Source organism: Herpailurus yagouaroundi, unplaced genomic scaffold (assembly GCF_014898765.1).
Source record: "Herpailurus yagouaroundi ecotype Mexico unplaced genomic scaffold, PumYag 28, whole genome shotgun sequence".
NCBI classification, from domain to species: Eukaryota; Metazoa; Chordata; class Mammalia; order Carnivora; family Felidae; genus Herpailurus; species Herpailurus yagouaroundi.
In genome coordinates this window covers 45,593,120-45,614,164 of record NW_024412376.1, presented here as the reverse complement: position 1 = coordinate 45,614,164, position 21,045 = coordinate 45,593,120, and the positions used below count along the sequence as shown (strand labels likewise).

At 33.8% G+C, this 21,045-nt stretch overlaps 1 protein-coding gene across 1 annotated transcript in view; it reads left to right on the top strand.

Annotated features, from left to right (window-relative positions):
* Positions 1-20,357, top strand: part of USP38 (ubiquitin specific peptidase 38) — a 34,316-nt gene extending 13,959 nt beyond the window's left edge. Inside the window, exons 5-10 of the mRNA XM_040473110.1 lie at positions 1,514-1,672; positions 5,000-5,193; positions 8,063-8,156; positions 10,989-11,095; positions 12,227-13,580; positions 18,703-20,357. Of these exons, the coding sequence (XP_040329044.1) occupies positions 1,514-1,672; positions 5,000-5,193; positions 8,063-8,156; positions 10,989-11,095; positions 12,227-13,580; positions 18,703-18,864 (2,070 nt within the window). The 3' untranslated portion in view covers positions 18,865-20,357. The remainder of the gene's footprint in view (positions 1-1,513; positions 1,673-4,999; positions 5,194-8,062; positions 8,157-10,988; positions 11,096-12,226; positions 13,581-18,702) is intronic.
* The last annotated feature ends 688 nt before the right edge of the window (positions 20,358-21,045 follow it).

The following is a 21,045-nucleotide window of genomic DNA, read 5'->3' as shown; positions in this document are numbered from 1 at the left end:
TTAGTCTCATTTCTATGTCAGTGATAATTTTAACCATATAGGATGTATAGCAGACAACTGTATTACCTGATTGCAAAGACCAGATCTACACTAGGAAGGCTTTTGAAAGATTTGGAAATAAATAATCATTTTTTTAGTTATTTTCTCTTCTTCTCTTCCACTTCTCTCTCTCTCTTTCTTTTCACCTGTGAGGAAACAAAATAATTTTGGATTTCTGACTATTTTAGCAAGAGAGTATCTGATAGAAATAGCCTTATGGAGCAAAATTATAACTCAGCTTTGCGTAGAAATGTAGAGATAATAGCAGCAGAGTGAACTCATTAGGAACTGATGGTTTCGTGGTCAAATTAATACCTTTGATGGAGGTAAGATTAAAGAAGGTAGTGCAAAAGCTAAAATGTAATTTTAAGATCTCCAGCATAGAATCAGAGCAAAAAGAGAATAGCAGCGTGAATTTAAGAATATGATTGTTCTTTTTAGGAGGAAGGAAAGAAAGTTGATTGTGATACTACTATAATTTGCCATTTGGAGACCATAAAACTTTAACTTCATTTATTACAACTAGGCAACCAAAAAATTGTTTTAGAAATAGAACATAATATTCTTAGATACCTTTTACATATGAAGTATAAAAGTATAGTAATAGATTATAATTAATAATTAGTTGGAACAAGGATACCACTGTACTAATGGAATGAACCATTTAAGCAAAACAGGGTTTATTTGTTAATATCATCTTGAATACGTAATGGCAGTGTATTGACTTTAGCCTAATTTTATAATGAATGGACACTCTTGTGCTTATTATCAGTGCTGTTTTCTGTGTGTTTTTGAGCAATGAGCATTTTAGATTTCCCTTTTATTTTTAACCCCAGTTTCTTAGAAATTTCTGATTCCCTTTTAGAACCATCTCCTATTTTTGGAGGTGGAGAATGGCAGTTGTTAATAAGGATAACCATGCTAACATAAGACATCATTTATTTGCTTATCTAAAAGAAAGGTAATCCTATAGCCTGAGCTGTAATTTTAGTTACTTTACTTTCTTGAAGTAGACTTTAATGTGCAAAGTATATACAGCATTTAATTCTTTCAAGTGAAAAATCTAAAGTTCACACTAGATGGAGCCCTTAAGCTAATTCTCAGTTTATCTTTTAAAAATTTGTTTCTATTGTAAACAATCTGGTAAATATAATAATCCTAACATTTTTCAACTTAAGGCATTTTTCAGAATGGCAGGAGTGACTAAGCCTTCTATTTTGTACCTTAGTTTGTTTTAGATGGAGCATAACGATGAGGAGAGGGGTCTCGTGGAATTAAAATTATATGTGACTTTGAAACTAGATTTACTTTGATACTCGAAATTTTTAACTTCTTGGCTTTTTTAGAAAAAGGCTGTGACTGAACATACAGAAAAGTATTTGCTGATCATGTAACATTTGCATTCCATTTGTAGGCTAGAGAATTTGTTGCCAATTTGTATAAATTGAAGAATGTTTGTCTTTTTTCTCTTCAGATTGTTCCTCATGTAGTTAATTTGGTTCACTCCTTCAAAAGCGATGGTCTGCCTTCCAGTACAGCCTTCTTAGTGCAGTTAACAGAATTGATACAGTGTATGATGTATCATTATTCTGGATTTCCAGATCTCTACGAACCTATTCTGGAAGCAATAAAGGTATGATGGTAGTTGCACCAGTATTTATGCAGCTGCAGACCATGATGTGATAGATGAATGTAGTGAAAGATTTCTATAACCAGCTATTCAATTTACTATTCTATATAATATGCATTTTGTTTGAAAAATGTAATTGGAATCAGGATTCATTAATATTTAGGAAGTAATCTCTTGCTGTAACTAATCTGAGTTAATAACCATGTTTCTTTAGCTCTACAATGCCATCAATTATGAGGCATATCTTTAAATTTGTAACAGCCTATGGGGCACCTAAGTGGCTCAGTTAGTTAAGCGTCCAACTCTTGATTTTGGCTCAGGTCATGCATGATCTCACGGGTTCGTGAGTTCAAGTCCTGCATTGGGCTCTGTGCTAACACTGCAGAGCCTGCTTGGGATTCTGTCTCTCTCCCTCTCTTTCTACTCCCGTCTCTCTCATTCTCTCTCTCTCTCTCTCTCTGTGTCTCCTCAAAATAAATAAATAAACGTAAAAAAATTTTATAACAACTCTTGGGGAAATTTGTTTAAAAAGAAATGGCACACGATCGCTTCTCAGACTTTTGGCAAAGATCAAGTGTAAAAAGAAATGCTACATTATGTAAATACATACATCACCATTGTATTCCTATATCAGAAGTGTTAAAATACATTAAGAATATCTTAGAATCCAGAAAGGCAGTTTAATAAAATATTTGACTTTGTTTCCTTACCTGTTTTTATTCCATTTTTGCTGTGGACTATTCACAAATATCCATATTTTGTAGAATCTTTACTTGAGTTATTAGTGAACTTACCCTCCTTTTTTAACTTTGTATAGTTATTAGACCTAAAAAGCACTGATTCTGTTTGTCTTAAAGAATGGGTCACAATGTGTACACTTTACTCAGTAAACTTACTGCATGATCAGGGTATAGCAAAAGAATTGGAGAACTTGCCTCAGCCAGAACTAATCAGAAGTTATTAGAAATCAGTTGTGTTAGTAATGTTTTTTTTGAAATGTTAAATTTTGAGATCTTAAATACAAGATAAATCTCAATATCTTTATTACTTCTTCTGTATCTGAAATGAATGCAAAGCTTATTCTTTTTACTATATGGGTGAAGTCAAATTGATTTTGGTTGAACCCAGAACACAAGATTCTTGCACAATTAATGTATACCGCTGGTATGGCACTTTGATATTTATATATGTCTTTGTGTAAAGGAGCTTTTTATCATAGATTCAATAGTAATGTTAATGTCTTTCTGTGATGTCTGTGTCCATAGATTAAACCTCTTGCTGTTTGTTATTTTTCAGTGGTTTACATATTGAGAATTCTGATAACTGAACTAGGCTCAGAAGAAGCAAGGTTCTCACTCTAAACCCAAGGGAAGCACTTTTCTATTAGCTGGCAACAATAGCAAGAAAATCAAGAGATTAAAATTCTTTCAGAAAATATTTGTTTTCTAAGGTCTAAGTACCAGATGGTAATAGCAGTCCAAAAAAGGTTGAATGATGTTACCAACTTTCATTATTCTCCATTGTTCTATTCGTGCTTGAATTCACTTTGATTTAAAATTGTATCTCATATGTCATAGAGCACATAAAAGAATCTGTATCTTGTAATAATTTTCTATATTGTTAAACACGACATTGAGTTTTATTTTTCAAAGTCAGCGGTCATTGTGCTTAGATGATTTTCATTTTTTATGCGCAGATTACTTTGAGCTTTTATTTCTAAGGGTTAATATTGAATAAATATTAGTGAATGAAAAAGAGATATTTTTTATTTTTACTAGAAAATTTGAAAGCAAATTATTTATTCAATTATGTGTTAAGTCCGTGTTCTGTTGCCTTTGAATAGCACTACAGTATACCTTGATCTCAAAGTTTTGAAACATTCTTCTGACAAATTGGAAACACAAATAGTTCAAATGTGATTTGAATTCCTTGTTCTTGAATATTCCTCAACTTAATAAACTCTACCCTTAGGATGTATATATTTATTTTAGGACACAGTTATTTTTTCCATGTAAAATAATGTAATTTTTTGATGACTGATCAAGTTCTATAGGTGATTTCAAAAGTAAGTAAGTGAAAGATGGGGCGCCTGGGTGGCTCAGTCAGTTAAGCATCCAACTTCGGCTCAGGTCATGATCTCGCAGTTTGTGGGCTCAAGCCCCGTGTCGGGCTCTGTGCTAACAGCTCAGAGCCTGGAGCCTGCTTCAGATTCTGTGTGTGTCTCTGTCTCTCTCTCTCTCTCTCTCTCTCTCTCTCTCTCTCTCTCTCTGCCCCTCCCCTGCTCACACTCTGTCTCTGTCTCTCAAATATAAAATAAAATTTAAAAAAATTCAAAATAAAAAGCTTCTGCCAAAAAACAAATAATCCAGTGAAGAAATGGGTAAAAGACATGAATAGACACGTCTCCAAGGAAGACATCCGGATGGCCAACCAATACATGAAAAAGTGCTCAACATCACTCATCATCTGGGAAATACAAATCAAAACCACAATGAGATACCACCTTACACCTGTCAGAATGGCTAACATTAACAACTCAGGCAACAACAGATGTTGGTGAGGATGCAGAGAAAGAGGATCTCTTTTGCATTGTTAGTGGGAATGCAAGCTGGTGCAGCCACTCTGGAAAACAGTATGGAGGTTCCTCAAAAAACTAAAAATAGAACTACCCTACGACCCAGCAATTGCACTACTAGGCATTTATCCATGGGATACAGGTGTGCTGTTTCGAAGGGACACATGCACCCCCATGTTTATAGCAGCACTATCAACAATAGCCAAACTATTGGAAAGAGCCCAGATGTCCATCAGTGGATGAATGGATAAAGAAGAGGTGGTATATCTATACAATGGAGCATTACTTGGCAATCAAAAAGAATGAAATCTTGCCATTTGCAACTACGTGGATGGCACTGGAGGGTATTATGCTAAGTGAAATTAGAGAAAGACCAAAATCCTATGACTTCACTTGTATGAGGACTTTAAGAGACATAACAGATGAACATAAGGGAAGGGAAACAAGAATATAAAAACAGGGAGAGGGGACAAAACAGACAAGACTCATAAACATGGAGAACAAACTGAGGGTTACTGGAGGGGTTGTGGAAGGGGGGATGGGCTAAATAGGTAAGGGGCATTAAGGGATCTACTCCTGAAATCATTGTTTCACTCTATGCTAACTAATTTGGATGTGAATTTTAAAAAATAAAATTAAAAAAAAATAAGTGGAAGGAAAGAAAGGTTAAATGTCAGCAGAAGAATCTTCTTTATGGTGTTAATAACAAAAATGGTTTATATTTTTAAACTATTTCTCCTCTTTATGATCTACAGGATTTTCCTAAGCCCAGTGAAGAGAAGATTAAATTAATTCTCAATCAAAGTGCCTGGACTTCTCAATCCAATTCTTTGGCATCTTGCTTGTCTAGACTTTCTGGAAAATCTGAAACTGGGAAAACTGGCCTCATTAATCTAGGAAATACATGTTATATGAACAGTGTTATACAAGCATTGTTTATGGCCACAGAGTAAGTTTAAATTTGAACATTTTGTTTTTTAACTCTAGAAATTGATACATAGTGATGAAATGTAAGATAATGGTTTTGTCTTCACATTATTTCTTATATATGGCAGAAATTTTAATATTTTTATATAATTGCCTTACTCAGAAATGAAATTGCTCTTAGTGCTCAGGAACTATTAAATGTTAACATATAAATTCTACTTTACATTTATATTATGTATTGCATTTAGAATATTCTGAATGATGATATTTTTTAGTATAACAGGGATTAAGTGAGCACATTCCAAAGAGTTTAAGTGTCCTCAAGTACTAATTTATTATTATCTTGTAAGACAGTGTATTTTTAACCTATATGTCTTTTAAGGGAGTTATGTTTAGTTTTTCCTGCTTGCAGGTATTTTGCTGTTTATCAGATTAATAACTTCTTCATTGCTGCTAAAGTTTAAGCTCTATTTCCCACCTCAAGTTGATAAATAATAAACAAATGTATAAATGTATATCTTTGTCCTCATACAGATTTACTTTCAAATTCACTTTCTTTTGCAGCCAAGCAAATAGGAAATCAGAGGTTGTTAGCTATGTGAGTGCTATCTGTAAAGGTACAAAATAATGATAAAATTTTCCAAAAGGCAAAAACTTGGTTGAATTTTTCTCTTCAGTACCAATAGAGTATTTATGGAACTTGACCACAGATCTTTACCAATTGAGTTCCAAGCCTTTGTAAGTTTTTATGCCTACCTAGAGGAATCACAAACTAAAAGATGAAGAGTTAGGTTTATTTTCTGGCCCCAGAATCTACTACCAACACTAAGGTGTTTTTTTGTTTGGCTTAGTGTTTTCTTTTATTTTTTTAATTTGTTTGTATTTGAAATTTTTAATTAAAAAAAAAAATGTATACTCTTCCTCACAAGTAATACTATGCAGGAAACTGAATTCAAATCTGTATCTCACCACCAGAGGTCATCTAGGCCTGCTGTCTCATTTTACAGAGGTTAGTGAAAGGAGAGACCCAAAGCAATTATAACCAGGAACAGCAATTCAAAGAGCTTCAAAGAGTATCATCTTTTTGTATGATACTATGATACTGTCTAAGAAAAGGCAGATAGTATATTTTATTCCTTTGGTAGTAATGTAAATTCTTTGTGGTTTAAAAAATTAAATTTGGAAGTGTATAAAATAAAAATTAAACATGAAAAAAAATTCCCATCCCCAAAGGTCATTTGTTAGCAGTTTTGTGTGCATCATTTCAGACCATTTTTTTACAGTTATAAGATTTTATCTAGAAGAAGAACAAATGCTATTTAAAAAAAGTTTTTTTAAATACTTATAATCTTATTTTTAAAATGTTTTTTAAAAAATATTCATAATCCTATTTATATGCTTTTTCCCAGCACTTGCTTTTATCTTTTAATGATTCCGGTTGGAAGTATTCCCGTGATAGGGTAGTGACAGAACTGTCATTCTGAATAAATAGACTTACTGTATATTTTATTTGACCATACTCCTATTGGTGAATATTAAGTTATTTTACTCATAATTAACATCTCTCTGCTCTTGTGCAGATGTATAGGATTTGCTTTGAATAGGGTTTGCCAAATTGCTCTCCAGAAAGACTATGGCATTTGAACTTGCATACTAATATATAATTGTACCTGTGACCCCATACCTTTAGCAGTACTTGATATAATTAGTCTTTGAAATATTTTCTAATTGGGAGAAAATGTCTTTTTGCTTTAATTTGCAACATCGCTGACCATTAACAGAGTTTTCCCTCCCTATTTTTCTTTGTTCATTTGTGTTTGTTTTCTGAATAACGTATTCTTTAATTTTGTTTACGTTTCTTTTGGGTCTTTTTCTTTTTCATATTGATTTATATGTACTCTGGATGATAGTCTTTCATTACATTCTCTCTTCGTATCAGTGTGATTCAAATTTGTAGAGTGCTTCATTTATAGTTTTTGTTTTATACAGCGAGATCAGTTATTTGTCATTTGTGGGGTCTGAATTATAAGAAGTCTTCCCCCTCTCCATTCCCCCCCCCTTTTTTTTCCTTTTAAGTACTTCCGTAGTTTTGTATTTCACATTTAGCTCATTTTTCCTCTGTGGCATTTGTAATAATGTAAAATTTTATCTATTCCACTTTTTTCAAAATGGATACCCAATTGTTTCTGTTATCTTTTTTGAATAATTTCTCCTTTTCCCACCCTGTACTTGTACCACACCCATTAAATAACTCTAACTTGGGGCGCCTGGGTGGCACAGTCGGTTAAGCGTCCGACTTCAGCCAGGTCACGATCTCGCGCTCCGTGAGTTCGAGCCCCGCGTCGGGCTCTGGGCTGATGGCTCAGAGCCTGGAGCCTGTTTCCGATTCTGTGTCTCCCTCTCTCTCTGCCCCTCCCCCGTTCATGCTCTGTCTCTCTCTGTCCCAAAAATAAATAAACGTTAGAAAAAAAAAATAAATAAATATTCTTCATAGAAAAATACATCTGACCAAGAAAAAAAAAAAAAAACTCTTAACTTTACAGTATGTTTTGTTGACAACACATTTTTTTTATTTCATGCTGGTATGAAAGAATTTAAGTTGTTAACTGATACCGTAATTCATTTCTATTTGCTAATCCAGAAAATAGGAATAATTTACAACAGTACATGGTTCATTGCCCAGTCCCATAGTAACTGTTAATTTATTGTCATTCTTCCCTTCCTTCTTCACTTCATTGTAAGTAGTAACTTTGCTAAGTGAAGGGCCATCAAATGAATCAAATTTTACTTTGAGGATAATAAGTTCTTGAACTAACTTCCTTTTAGCTTTTAATAAATGTGTGTGTGTGTACACATGTGTACAAAAATCACTATGTTTTATTCTCTTACAGTTTCAGGAGGCAAGTATTATCTTTAAATCTAAATGGGTGCAATTCATTAATGAAAAAATTACAGCATCTTTTTGCCTTTTTGGCCCATACACAGGTGAGTTGTGTGTGTAGTTATATATATGTTAACTTCCTTGCACATTGTTCCAAACTTGGTGAATCTTTTTTTTTTTTTTTTTTAATTTTTTTTTTCCAACGTTTTTATTTATTTATGGGACAGACAGAGACAGAGCATGAACGGGGGAGGGGCAGAGAGAGAGGGAGACACAGAATCGGAAACAGGCTCCAGGCTCCAAGCCATCAGCCCAGAGCCTGACGCGGGGCTCGAACTCACGGACCGTGAGATCGTGACCTGGCTGAAGTCGGACGCTTAACCGACTGCGCCACCCAGGCGCCCCTGGTGAATCTTTTTAATACATATGTGACCATTTAACATATATTAAATCCACTTAGATATACTAAAGAGATCCTGCCTAAAATCACAGTATGATCGAAGTTTTTATTTCTTCCTCCTGTTTTCCATTCTTGTAGATGAATATTATACTGACCCTTTGTTCTAATTATAGATAAAATCTGATTTTCTATCCAATAAATAAGCTTCTACATAAGTCTTTTTAAATGCATATTTAATAGGTTATAGATACTAAATGGATATATTTTTCATAATAATGAACAATTAAAATAATTTTATGGTACATTGGCTTCATTTTCTCCTGTTTCTAATAATATGTACCTTCTCACTATGTCCAAAATGTTAAGCTCTTGAATTTAATGGATAAACAACTTCATCTGTTATGTTCTAGGGCCTAAAATTTTAAGATGATCTTTTATATCCACACATTAATCCAAGGAAGTGAATTTATGCTACTGGCAAGAAAGTCACATATAGTAAACATTCATTCAATAGACATTTTTGAGAGACACAATATGGAGTCTGATAAGTATTCAAAGAGGAATCCTTATGCTCAAGGAACTTTAAGTTTTGAGCAATACATATGAATGATACATATATATCATTTATAAATGACGTATATTATTTCCTGGTGTTTCTCTGATTATGTTAGTTTCACAGAGGTCTAAAGGAGTAGGTAGGTAGAGGCAGAAAGATAGCTTCAAGATTGGTGGGACGAGTTGATAAGAATGCCTTATTTCCTATCTACAAGCTATGAAATAGCTCAAGTATAACTTTTTAAATGGAAAAAAATTAACATATGAGCGATGGCCTATAAGTAGCAATATACTCAGAAATAATTTTATTCACTTTCTGAGGGAAGTATGTTCACAAATTAAATTTAACATCTCGGGACCAAGGGAGATGAAATCTCTACCCTCCAACTGGCAAATAGTATTTTTCCAAGTAAATTGACTTATATATTTGCTTTATCACTAGTCTACATTTACTGCATATCATATATGATATATATCTGTGTATATGTAGATGTAAATACATTACATGTACTATATTGTGTACTGTATTACATTATTAAACCAGAGTTGTTAGAAAACGCCATAGGAGGGTTCCATGTTCCCTAGAAAAGAAGAAAGAACACACAAGAGAACCTAATTAAAGTTCTGTCACAGTTGAGACCCTGTCTGATAGCAAGCCAACAAGGATTATTTTAGGTAGGTAGATTGCCCTATATAATTGAAAAGGCTTTTTTTTTTTTAGTTGATAAAGCTAACATATAATGAGCATTTAAATTTGCCTAGCTTCGGGGCGCCTGGGTGGCGCAGTCGGTTAAGCGTCCGACTTCAGCCAGGTCACGATCTCGCGGTCCTTGAGTTTGAGCCCCGCGTCAGGCTCTGGGCTGATGGCTCAGAGCCTGGAGCCTGTTTCCGATTCTGTGTCTCCCTCTCTCTCTGCCCCTCCCCCGTTCATGCTCTGTCTCTCTCTGTCCCAAAAATAAATAAACGTTGAAAAAAAAAATTAAAAAAAAATAATAATAAATTTGCCTAGCTTCTGTGCAAAGTAGTTTACATGTATTATCTCTTAATCCTCAAAAACCATCTATGAGGTAATAAGATAGATAGTATCCTTATTTTATAGATGAAGGAAGTGAGTTTATGTCACATGCTTTTCAAGGTCATGCTAACAAGTGACAAGTGGGGATGTGAACTAAATGACTCTAGAACTCATGTTCAGTCAGTATGCTTAAGTTCGTTCCTTCAAAATACTATCAATACGCATACTTGGATAAGTTTTTTCTTAACTGAGGACTCTGCTATATACCACATACATTCAAAATGTCAGAATTCTAAAGTTTCAAGTTATAATCACATCTTTTCAGATGCCCTTTTAATTCCTTTTTGTTGTCGCAGAATCTAGGATTTGAACCAAGATTGCTACAAAGTCCAGGAGCAACCATTTCACTAAACTTCATGCTAAAAAAATAAAATCAACAAGGACCCTAAACATAGTGCTTACATTCTGTACATTTATGAAATGTGTACCCGGTCAAAGAAATTTTCACCCAAAGTAGATATGCATGGCCCTGTAGAGTTGTCCCCTTATTACTTTACCCAAAATATATATTGGATATATTTATATATAGATATATAATTATATATAGATATTAACATGTCTTTTTCAAATTTGGTTTTTCAAAAAATTATGGACTCAAGCACGTGACTGTCATAGGAGGGATAATGCCAGTAACATTATGTTAAGTGTTCGAGAGATCTGGGTTCTAATTGGCTCCCTCTGGCACTAATTTAGCTGTATGACCTTGGGCAAGTCACATGTTTCTTTAGATGATAATTCTTACCTGCAGAATGAGAAGTTGTGGCTGAAGATTACCTAACTTTAGTTGTAGCACTTTGTAGTAAGGTTAAGCACAGTGTAATTTTATTAAACCTGTATTAAGATTTCAGTTATTTGATTCATGGTGTGAGAATCACTTCCTTGTATTTTCTCTACTGATATCAAAAGAGAGAAGCATATGCACCTCGGGTGTTCTTTGAGGCTTCCAGACCTCCATGGTTTACCCCCAGATCCCAGCAAGACTGTTCTGAATACCTCAGGTTTCTGCTAGACAGGTAAAAAGCATTTTTAAAGTTACGATTTAAATTTTCTTTCATAACAGATTATTTCTACAGCATATTGGTTTTGCCTTTAAAAATATATTTCAAGTGTTAATCTTTAAAATACCTTGCATTCATTGTATGTATTTAAGTGTTCTTTTGTTTTTAATTTGGTTTCTTCTGTTGATTTTCTTACTTTGGAACAGCTGTTCTCATAGTGTAGTACAAAGACCTCCTGTGGGTTCGTCAAACATTTTCAGGGGTCTTCCCTTCTAACTCTGTATCTGTAGATCTGTAATTGAGGCCAGATTTTCTTCATATGCTTCATCCAGAACAACATATCACAATAGATTGAATGATACAAGGATCCAGCTGCCTTCTATTAAGCCAGATACTTGAAATATTTGCAAAATATAAAACAATGCCATTCTTCTCACTAAATTTTTTGGTTTTAGAAAATATAATTTTTTCATAATATTATTAACATTAACATGTAATGGCTTTATTATTGTTTTTAAATATTACTTTTATTCTCAGCTTTTGAATACAGTAAATACTGGTGGATATAACCACATGAATGAAAGCTCTTGGGTTCCTCAATTACTTTTAGGAGTATAAAGGGGTCCTGAGACCAAAAAATTTAATATTTGCTCCTTTAGACCAGTTCATATTTAGATGGGTTTGGTATATTTAATGGTCTTCTTACCACTTAGTTAATAAAACCTATATCTTTTTCCTTCTCTTTGTGATTGCCTCCCTTCTGTTACGTAAATGACTAGTAAAGTTAGTTGAACTCAACATATGCAATCTTCTGTTGATTCAGGTAAGGACATGTTGAGTGGTTTCTTTATTCCAGGCTTTCTGTGAGATGTCAGGCAGACAAAGATACAGAAGATAAATAATAGGCATATATAATTTACTAAAGAAAGTATGAGAATATAAGGTAGTGATAACCCCTAACTTGTAATCTACATTCTCAAACTATTCAGTGGTCCTATTGATTGAAAGAGGAGAAACTTGATTTTTTACATTAAGCATTATATTTGATGAAAATAATTTGGCTGTATATGTAAGGCCCCAATATTTTTAAATAAGTGACATTTAAACTTAAGTGAAGTAGCTATATAATGATATACTCTCCTACAGGCTACATGAAGAAGAAAAGATCTTGCAAGTTCAGTCCTCACACAAGCCTCCTTCAAGTCTGGGGTGCAATGAAACTTCTTTCCAGGAAGTGGCGAGCAAGGCAGCTGTACTAACAGAGAGCCCTTGCACAAGTGAGGGTGAGAAGACTTTAATAGAAAAAATGTTTGGAGGAAAACTACGAACTCACATATGTTGTTTGAACTGCAGGAGTACCTCACAAAAAGTGGAAGCCTTTACTGATCTTTCACTGGCCTTTTGTCCTTCCTCTTCTATCGAAAATTTATCTTTTCAAGATGCAGCATCATCACCCAATACACAAGATGGCGATCTAATGCAAGCCAGTATACCCTCAGAAGAACCAGGAGTTTATAGTCCAGCAACAGCTGCCTTTGTTTGTGATTCAGCTGTGAATGAAAGAATGTCACACAGTCCTCCTGATGAGTTTTGCTGTACTGATAACACTTCTGTCCCTCATGAATCTAGCAAGATTCTTGTTAATAAAGATGTACCTCAGAGACCAGGAGGTGGAAGCACACCTTCAGTCACCGACTTACTAAATTATTTTTTGGCTCCAGAGATTCTTACTGGCGACAACCAGTATTATTGTGAAAACTGTGCCTCTCTGCAGAATGCCGAGAAAACTATGCAAATCACAGAGGAGCCTGAATACCTTATTCTTACTCTCCTGAGATTTTCATATGATCAGAAGTATCATGTGAGAAGAAAAATCTTAGACAATGTGTCCCTGCCACTGGTTTTGGAGTTGCCAGTTAAAAGAACTACTTTCTCTTCATTGTCAGAAAGTTGGTCGATAGATGTTGACTTCACTGATATTAGTGAGAACCTAGCTAAAAAATTAAAGTCTTCTGGAACTGAAGAAGCTTGCTGCTCCAGATTGGTGCCGTATCTGTTAAGTTCTGTTGTCGTTCACTCTGGTATCTCCTCTGAAAGTGGGCATTACTATTCTTATGCCAGAAACATCACGGGTACAGAGTCCTCATACCAGATGTGCCACCAGTCTGAAACTCTGGCATTAGCGTCCTCCCAGAGTCATTTACTCGGGAGAAATAGTCCCAGTGCAGTTATTGAACAAGATTTAGAAAATAAGGAAATGTCAAAAGAATGGTTTTTATTTAATGACAGCAGAGTGACATTTACTTCATTTCAGTCAGTGCAGAAAATTACGAGTAGGTTTCCAAAGGACACAGCTTATGTGCTTTTGTATAAAAAACAGAGTAGCACTAATAGTTTAAGTGGTAACAATTCAACCAGTGGACTCTGGGTAAATGGCGACCCACCTCTACAGAAAGAACTTATGGATGCTATAACAAAAGACAATAAACTATATTTACAGGTAAGTTGGAAACATACGCTTCATCATTTGTGGTGAAGCAATTGACAGTGGTGAAATGAGTGCCCTAATTTTAAAACCCAACTTAGACATTTTCAAGGAATTTACAGAGTAGTAATTCTGAAATTTGAGTCTGGGTTTATGTGAAATGGGTTCAGCCTATATAAATTATCTTGTTTTCTAATGTTATGAATTAATTATGAATAGTTGCAATTAGATGCAGTGTGAAGGACCTCACTTGTCTTTAATTTACAAAAGATGTGGTCATTGTAAAATCATTCCATACTGAAATATAGGAAGTTCCCTCTTCCCTTCAATCCTACCTACCAGGGGGAAACAACTACTGTTTGGTATTTACTCCTTCTAGACTATTGTATAAATATTTTAAGGGTAATTATTAACATTCGGGTGAGTAAGATAAAAGACACTGCAAGGTAGAATATGTAAAAAAAGGTGTTTGTATTCTTTAAAGACTTAAGCAATAAAACCAAGAAGATAATAGAATAATTAGTGTATAAAAGCCATGGAACAAAGGTTTCATGTGAGCTGAACTTACTTACAAATATACTTTTTGCAGGAAGTTAGTGATTTTACTACTTAAAAGTTAATAAAGACCTTGCTGCAAGTGTTTTTCTTTGAAACCTGCCAACTTGTTACCAGCATAAGGACCAAAACTAAATTATCAGTGAAATTGTAGGTATATTCATTGGGTAGTCCAAGTGATTTTATGAGTCTACATAAGTAAGCTCTAAAAATCTTGTGTTTGAAACTCAGAAAGCTGAAAAATACAGATGGAGTAAGAGAAGAATTGGGTCACTATAGTATTTATTTTGAGAGGAAAGTTTTCTCAAAGGTCTTCAAATTGACTGCATTATAAAATATTCAAATAATGATACATGATACATTGTTAAACGAGTATGGCAATGTTCTAGAGTAACACAAAAATAATACATTTCACAGAAAAAAATTAGAAACTCAGAATATTTATTAAACCTGATTTACCACCAAAGATTATTACATCCAGTCAGAAGGCTTATGATCAAGGTAATAGAATGTATTCAACCCTATCCTTCTTGCTAGATTTCAAATAAGCACTAGATATTAATAGTCATGATTCTTGGGGCGCCTGGGTGGCGCAGTCGGTTAGGCGTCCGACTTCAGCCAGGTCACAATCTCGCGGTCCGTGAGTTCGAGCCCCGCGTCGGGCTCTGGGCTGATGGCTCAGAGCCTGGAGCCTGTTTCTGATTCTGTGTCTCCCTCTCTCTCTGCCCCTCCCCCGTTCATGCTCTGTCTCTCTCTGTCCCAAAAATAAATAAACATTGAAAAAAAAAAAATTTAAATAGTCATGATTCTTGAAGATTAGAGAATAGGAGTAAGGGCAAGAGGGTTAGGTTGGAATAGGAATTTTCTGTAATAAAATGTAGAAAATAAGACTCAGTGCAATCTTGATTTATAGCAATATGCAGATTATTTATCAATGATTGAGTAAAATAGCATATTTATCAAAGGGGGGACATGGGTTTTAAAAAGATGAGGAACTGCTCTGTTTCTGTGATTGGATTGCCAAAAACTCTTATAACCATAACAACTACTTCATTACAGCCTACCTCTAAGTGATTTTCTTATTCTTACTATTTACCCCATTACAATATTTACAATATCTGAGTGTGAGGAGCCATTCTTTTCATTATTGTTTTAAGGCCTTTATGTCACTATAAAGGAAACTATTATGTACTTTGTTAATTCAGTTTTTCAGTGTTTGCAATTGTTCTAAATTCCATCGTAAGTCTCAAATTGGCAAGTTGTTTAATGTAAAAATGATACTGCCAAATCTTACATTAAGATTTTTATGTTCCAGTATTAAGACAGGCTATTAAGTCAAAGCTTATTACCAAAGTACCTTTTTAAAGCAAATTATAAATACTCAACTCTTATTTAGAAACTTAAACATTTATAATTGTCTTATTTGCTTTTAAATACAATCATGTAATTGATTTGTGCTGATTTGAATTGTGATGGTTCTCACTACTCATACTATTTAACTGAATCATCCTAGTATTTTAAGTTTGTGTTAAGAGACTGTTGTTTTGAACACGTGGAACGTGTATATATATATGGTTTTGTTCTTTTTTTTTTTTTTTACATTTTTGAGATATAGTTCAAAGTCTGTGCTCATTTCATAGTAATAATGCTTTAAAATAGATTGCTGTGTCAAGAATATGTTAGTTTTAAGATACAGCTTTATACCTATTTGTAAAACAATTATAAAAATTTAATCCAGTCTAAGTAAAGTAAGGATGTGGAGTGGACATTTTGAGTTCCTTTGCTACTAAGTAGTACTGCAAATGAATTTACCAATTTAGTACATATCAGGGTAGCTACTTTTCTAGTTTTTCACATTACATTAGAAATTCATCTTGTATCATTTTAACAAGCTCTTTTTGGGATTCCATTTTTAAATTTTACTAAAATCACATCTAGATTGACATGTGTTAGAAAGAAACTTGGTGAGATGAGTAGTTTTGAAAAGCCTGGGCAAAAAATCCTGTATGACCAAACCATTTTCTGTGTGTGTCATAGCCTGTGTGTGCACATAGGATAGCAGTACAGATTGTGGATCTCGAAGTAAATTTGGGGAAGGGCTTTTTTCTTTCTTTCTTTCTTTCCCTTCAGTCCAACTTCCATAAGGAGTATCTCTATTATTTTAGTGTCTGGACTATAAAAATTATGCTTTTGTTTAGGATCCAGTGAGACAAAGATTGTGAAAGTAGCACCAGCACGGCACTGTGAAGATCACCAGCTATCCCCACATGTCCCGCATCAACTACAGACAGAGCTTCTGTCCTTTCCTGTTTGGTTTCTTTCCTGTTTCTTTAGAGGACATGGTAGCTTAATGTCTTAGTATGTTTCTTTATTGTACATACAGAAGAGTATATGTAATATATATGTGTAGTTTAAAGAAAGATCAAAGATGGATTATTGTAATGTTAACATAGTTACTTGAGTGAGAGATCTAAATATTCTGAAAGTTATTTGTCCCAAAGCAACAGTAACTAACTCCAAGCTGATAGTCCACTACTGAAATAACTGATTTTAATACCTGATGTAAAATTGGAATATAAATTCTAGATGCTATGAGAATCATATTTTTTTTACATACAATGTCACAATGTCACACAATGCTCACATCTATATTAAAAGAAAATGAAAGGCAGTTTTCCCGGCTTCTATCTATTAAGCCTATTTTCTGAAAACAGAATATCCTACATTTTTGTCTGTCAGCTATGTATTTATATAAGTAGATAAGAAAGCAAAAAAGGAATATCCCTTCCTTGGGAATCTCTGTCTTGAAATATAATAGAGTTTTCATGTGTCTCAGAAGCAATGAAGTTAATTTTGTATTATGTATGTCCTTTAACACTACTGGGGGGGTAGGATTACTTTTTAATGAAATTTGCCTTATCTTTTGGGAGCAGAACTTCTTGAACTCTACCTTGCATATTCAGTTTTATTTATTTCATTAGGGAACATGATCTATATCTGAAACCAGATCTTAGACACAGAGTCAGATTTTCATTGCTTGTTTGGATACTTCAGTAGGTTATAGAGCTAGAGCAATGAGGATTTTGTTTCTTATTTTGTATCTATTTCTTACATATCCATAGCTTTTATTTTCTATCTGTAAAACTAAAAATTTTCTTCTATTTAAAATTCTTATTTTATTTTTACAGATTAAAAAATAAACTGTCTCTTGAAAAACATTATACAGAGGAACCAGCACAGTAAATGGAAAGGAAAAAAAAAAGGTTTTTGAGAAGTATCTTACAAATTAAGTTTTAAAAGCCTGTCTAAGCCCTTCCAGAGACTGGTTAATTAGACCATTCTGTTACAAGGATTTTTTATGTAAGGTCAAATTCAGCTATAAAAGTATGTGATTCTTTATCATTTTTTCTATTGGGAATCACACAGCTGTTGCTATATGCTACTGATAAATTAGGGGTTCATAATGTGAAAAATAGATGTCCAAGTAAGCCTGGTGGTTTACTCCATAATAAAAAATTGGGCATCTTGTGAAGAGGAGAGAACAGTTAACTAAAAAAAGTAGCTAAAAACTATAACACTACCTTGCCAGTTGGAGCAAAGTAACTGGGCTTATTTGAAAATTGGAAATAGTATAGTTTTCATGATTACTGTTAAATGTATTTTTAAGTTCTTCATGATGATTATGCCTAACACATTAAGAGTGTCTTCTAGACCTTATTGACATTGACTTCATTTGAAAGTTATAGACCGTTTCCCAGAAAAATGGGCATATGCCAGAATATTTTGTGTTTTTTTCCCAAGGAGTTTGTACCAGTTATAGAATGCGGTTTGACACCTTGCCAAATGAATTTGCCATTATTTATTTACATTTGCTTCTTTTGAGGCTAAGTAGCTAATAGTGTTCTAATCTATGATCATTAATATTTACTGAGCACCTAATATGTGTCTGGCACATAAATGAGTATGACTGGTTCCTGATAAAAGTTCTGATACTGGTAGGGAAAAGTTTTAAGTAATACTGTAAGAAGATAGGCTCCATTTTCCTTAAGAATGTTATTGAAATATTACTTTTATTTACTGAGAAGTATTCTAAGGGTAGGAAACATTCAGCCATTTTTCATTATTTATACCTTTTATCACCCACTTACAAAATAGCCCCACTTTGATAAAGAGTAGATAATCCATCGTCATAACCTTTAAATTCTACATTCAGTATATTAGAAAGGAAATCTATTCCCATATGTGTTGATGAGTATTTGCAAGAACACTAATATTTCCAAAGAGGAATTTTAGGATGTGGGGCTTCAGTTTTCTCTTTTGCAAACTGAGGTATTGAACAGAATGGCCTTTAGGATCTGTCATTCTGTAGAGTTACCCCAGGATTTTGCATTCTTATTTGTTCCATCTGTGATTATGTACTTTAGTAAGATTTGACAGGGATTAATATAGTCAATATTTTTTAAAATACTGAAATTTAAGGGATGCTTATTAAGGATTAAGTCAGTTTTAAAATGTATGTAGATGATATACTCATCCACTGTGTTTAGGGTTTTAATTTTATAAAAATTCTTTTTAAATTTAGGAACAAGAGTTGAATGCTCGTGCCCGGGCCCTACAAGCTGCATCTGCCTCATGTTCATTTCGGCCCAATGGATTTGATGACAATGACCCACCAGGAAGCTGTGGACCAACTGGTGGAGGGGGTGGAGGAGGATTTAATACTGTTGGCAGACTCGTATTTTAATCCTGAGAGAATCCAAAATGCACTGGTCACAAAACATCTATTACTATGACTGTTAAAATGTCAGATTGTAACAAATATCATACCTATCTTTTATTTTTCTTTTCATTAGACCCTTTTACTTTAAGAAAACACACTCAGTGCTTGTTTTTATTTTCTTGACAATACATTTATTAACAGATGCATCATGGGAAAAAAAAACTACCTCTTAAAATTCCATTTACTTTTATGGTTAGACATGCTTGACCAAAAATTTTCAGAGGAAAGTATGTACCTGGTCCCTAATTAAGCTGCATTAAATTTAGTAGAGGCATTTAAATGATCTCATTCTCTGTTTTACTAAACAAAAAGTATAACTCATTTAGCCTCTTTTATAAAAGAATTGATGCTAGAAATGATGGAAAAAATTTTGTTTCCTGTATATTACCCCATTATTAAATTCAGATCTCTTAAAATGCTAAAGATAATACAGTCTCTAATGAAGGCAATAACATAAAATTTATCAACTATAGTACTTTTCAGGTTTTTGTTTAGTGCTGTCCTCAGCATCACTGTATCTGCATTTCAAGTACAAATGTTTTAAAAAAGGATTATTTATACATATATGCTGAATTGATTTTAAGAAAGGTGCATGATCCTGTAGAAACAACATTTTTACCTAAAAATTGCTAACTTTGTAGTATTTCTAATTGTTTAAGGATTTTAAAATTCTATTTCAGGGAGTATATCTTCTCTGTGTTTTGAAGGAGGTGAGTTCTGTATGTGCCTTGCAGTACTGTAATTCAAAAATAGGAATCTTTGGCTGCGGAAAAGTTTTTTAAAAATGAAATGTTAGGAAGTAATTTTTTGTGTTAATATTAAAATTATAACTTTTTGAAAGGTATTAGATTTTCCTGAAGTAAAATCTGATGGTTCTAAATCAATAAGTGTGATAGATTATTTTTAAATCTTAGAAGAATTCAGAGGAAATGAACCTAGTCAAGTAAAAAATCTTTGATTTTGTTAATCTTCAGATTATTAAACATCAATTGCATATTTCTAGAGTTGTACATTTGGTGGTTTTTTTTTTTTTTTTCCATTTGAATCTTGTGTTTTGCACAGTTGTTTCTGTCTCATAGTTTCAGATAAAACGGTAAAATGTCAGACCCTACTATCCCACATTTTCTTTTACCAGGGAATGGGAAACAAGTCAGTTCTCCTGGGTCTCGATTGTACATATTCAAGAGTTATCCCAGTTGTCCCCTTTCCTAAAGGTTTTTAACTTATCCATGATTGTACAATCATTGTTCTGAAATTGGTCTCATATTTATTTTGAAAACATTTTAAGGAAAGACTGTTCTTTGGTGATTTGGAGTTTATCTTTTTCCCAAGCTTTTAATGGGGTAGTTAAAAGCAGAACTCCTCATCTTCATTCCACTATGTCCCACTTCTAACTTGTTTCCAGGCACCAGGAAAATTAGGAAACCTGATTGGATTAAAATTGGACCTTCTTTGCAGCATTTGTTGAGATTTTTCTTTTCTTTTTTATTTAAAAAAAAAATTTTTTTTTAACGTTTATTATTTTTGGGACAGAGAGAGACAGAGCATGAACGGGGGAGGGGCAGAGAGAGAGGGAGACACAGAATCGGAAACAGGCTCCAGGCTCCGAGCCATCAGCCCAGAGCCTGACGCGGGGCTCGAACTCACGGAGCGCGAGATCGTGACCTGGCTGAAGTTGGACGCTTAACCGACTGCGCCACCCAGGCGCCCCGAGATTTTTCTTTTCTATAAATGAATGAAACAGACAAATTTTTATCACACTGTCTTTCCTGTGAGCTTCCTCTTATCTTAATAGTGAATTCGTAAGCTACCCTATGTGTTCAGTTATCCACTAATTAATGATTTATTAATGATTAATCAGTGTTAGTATTTATTGAAATTGGTGAGGTCATTTAATACTTGCTGTATTAATACTGGGCTCAGCTACTTCTAGGAACTTTCTTAAAGACAGACCTACACATGATTTTATTTATGAATACCAAACAATTCAAGGATTTTATGTGTCAAGGTAATATAGAATTTTCAAAATGAGAAAAAGATAGTTTTAGGGGCGGCTGGGTGGTTCAGTTGGTTAAGCGTCCGGCTTTGGCTCAGGTCATGATTTGTTTGTGAGTTCAAGCCCCGCGTCGGACTCCATGCTGACAA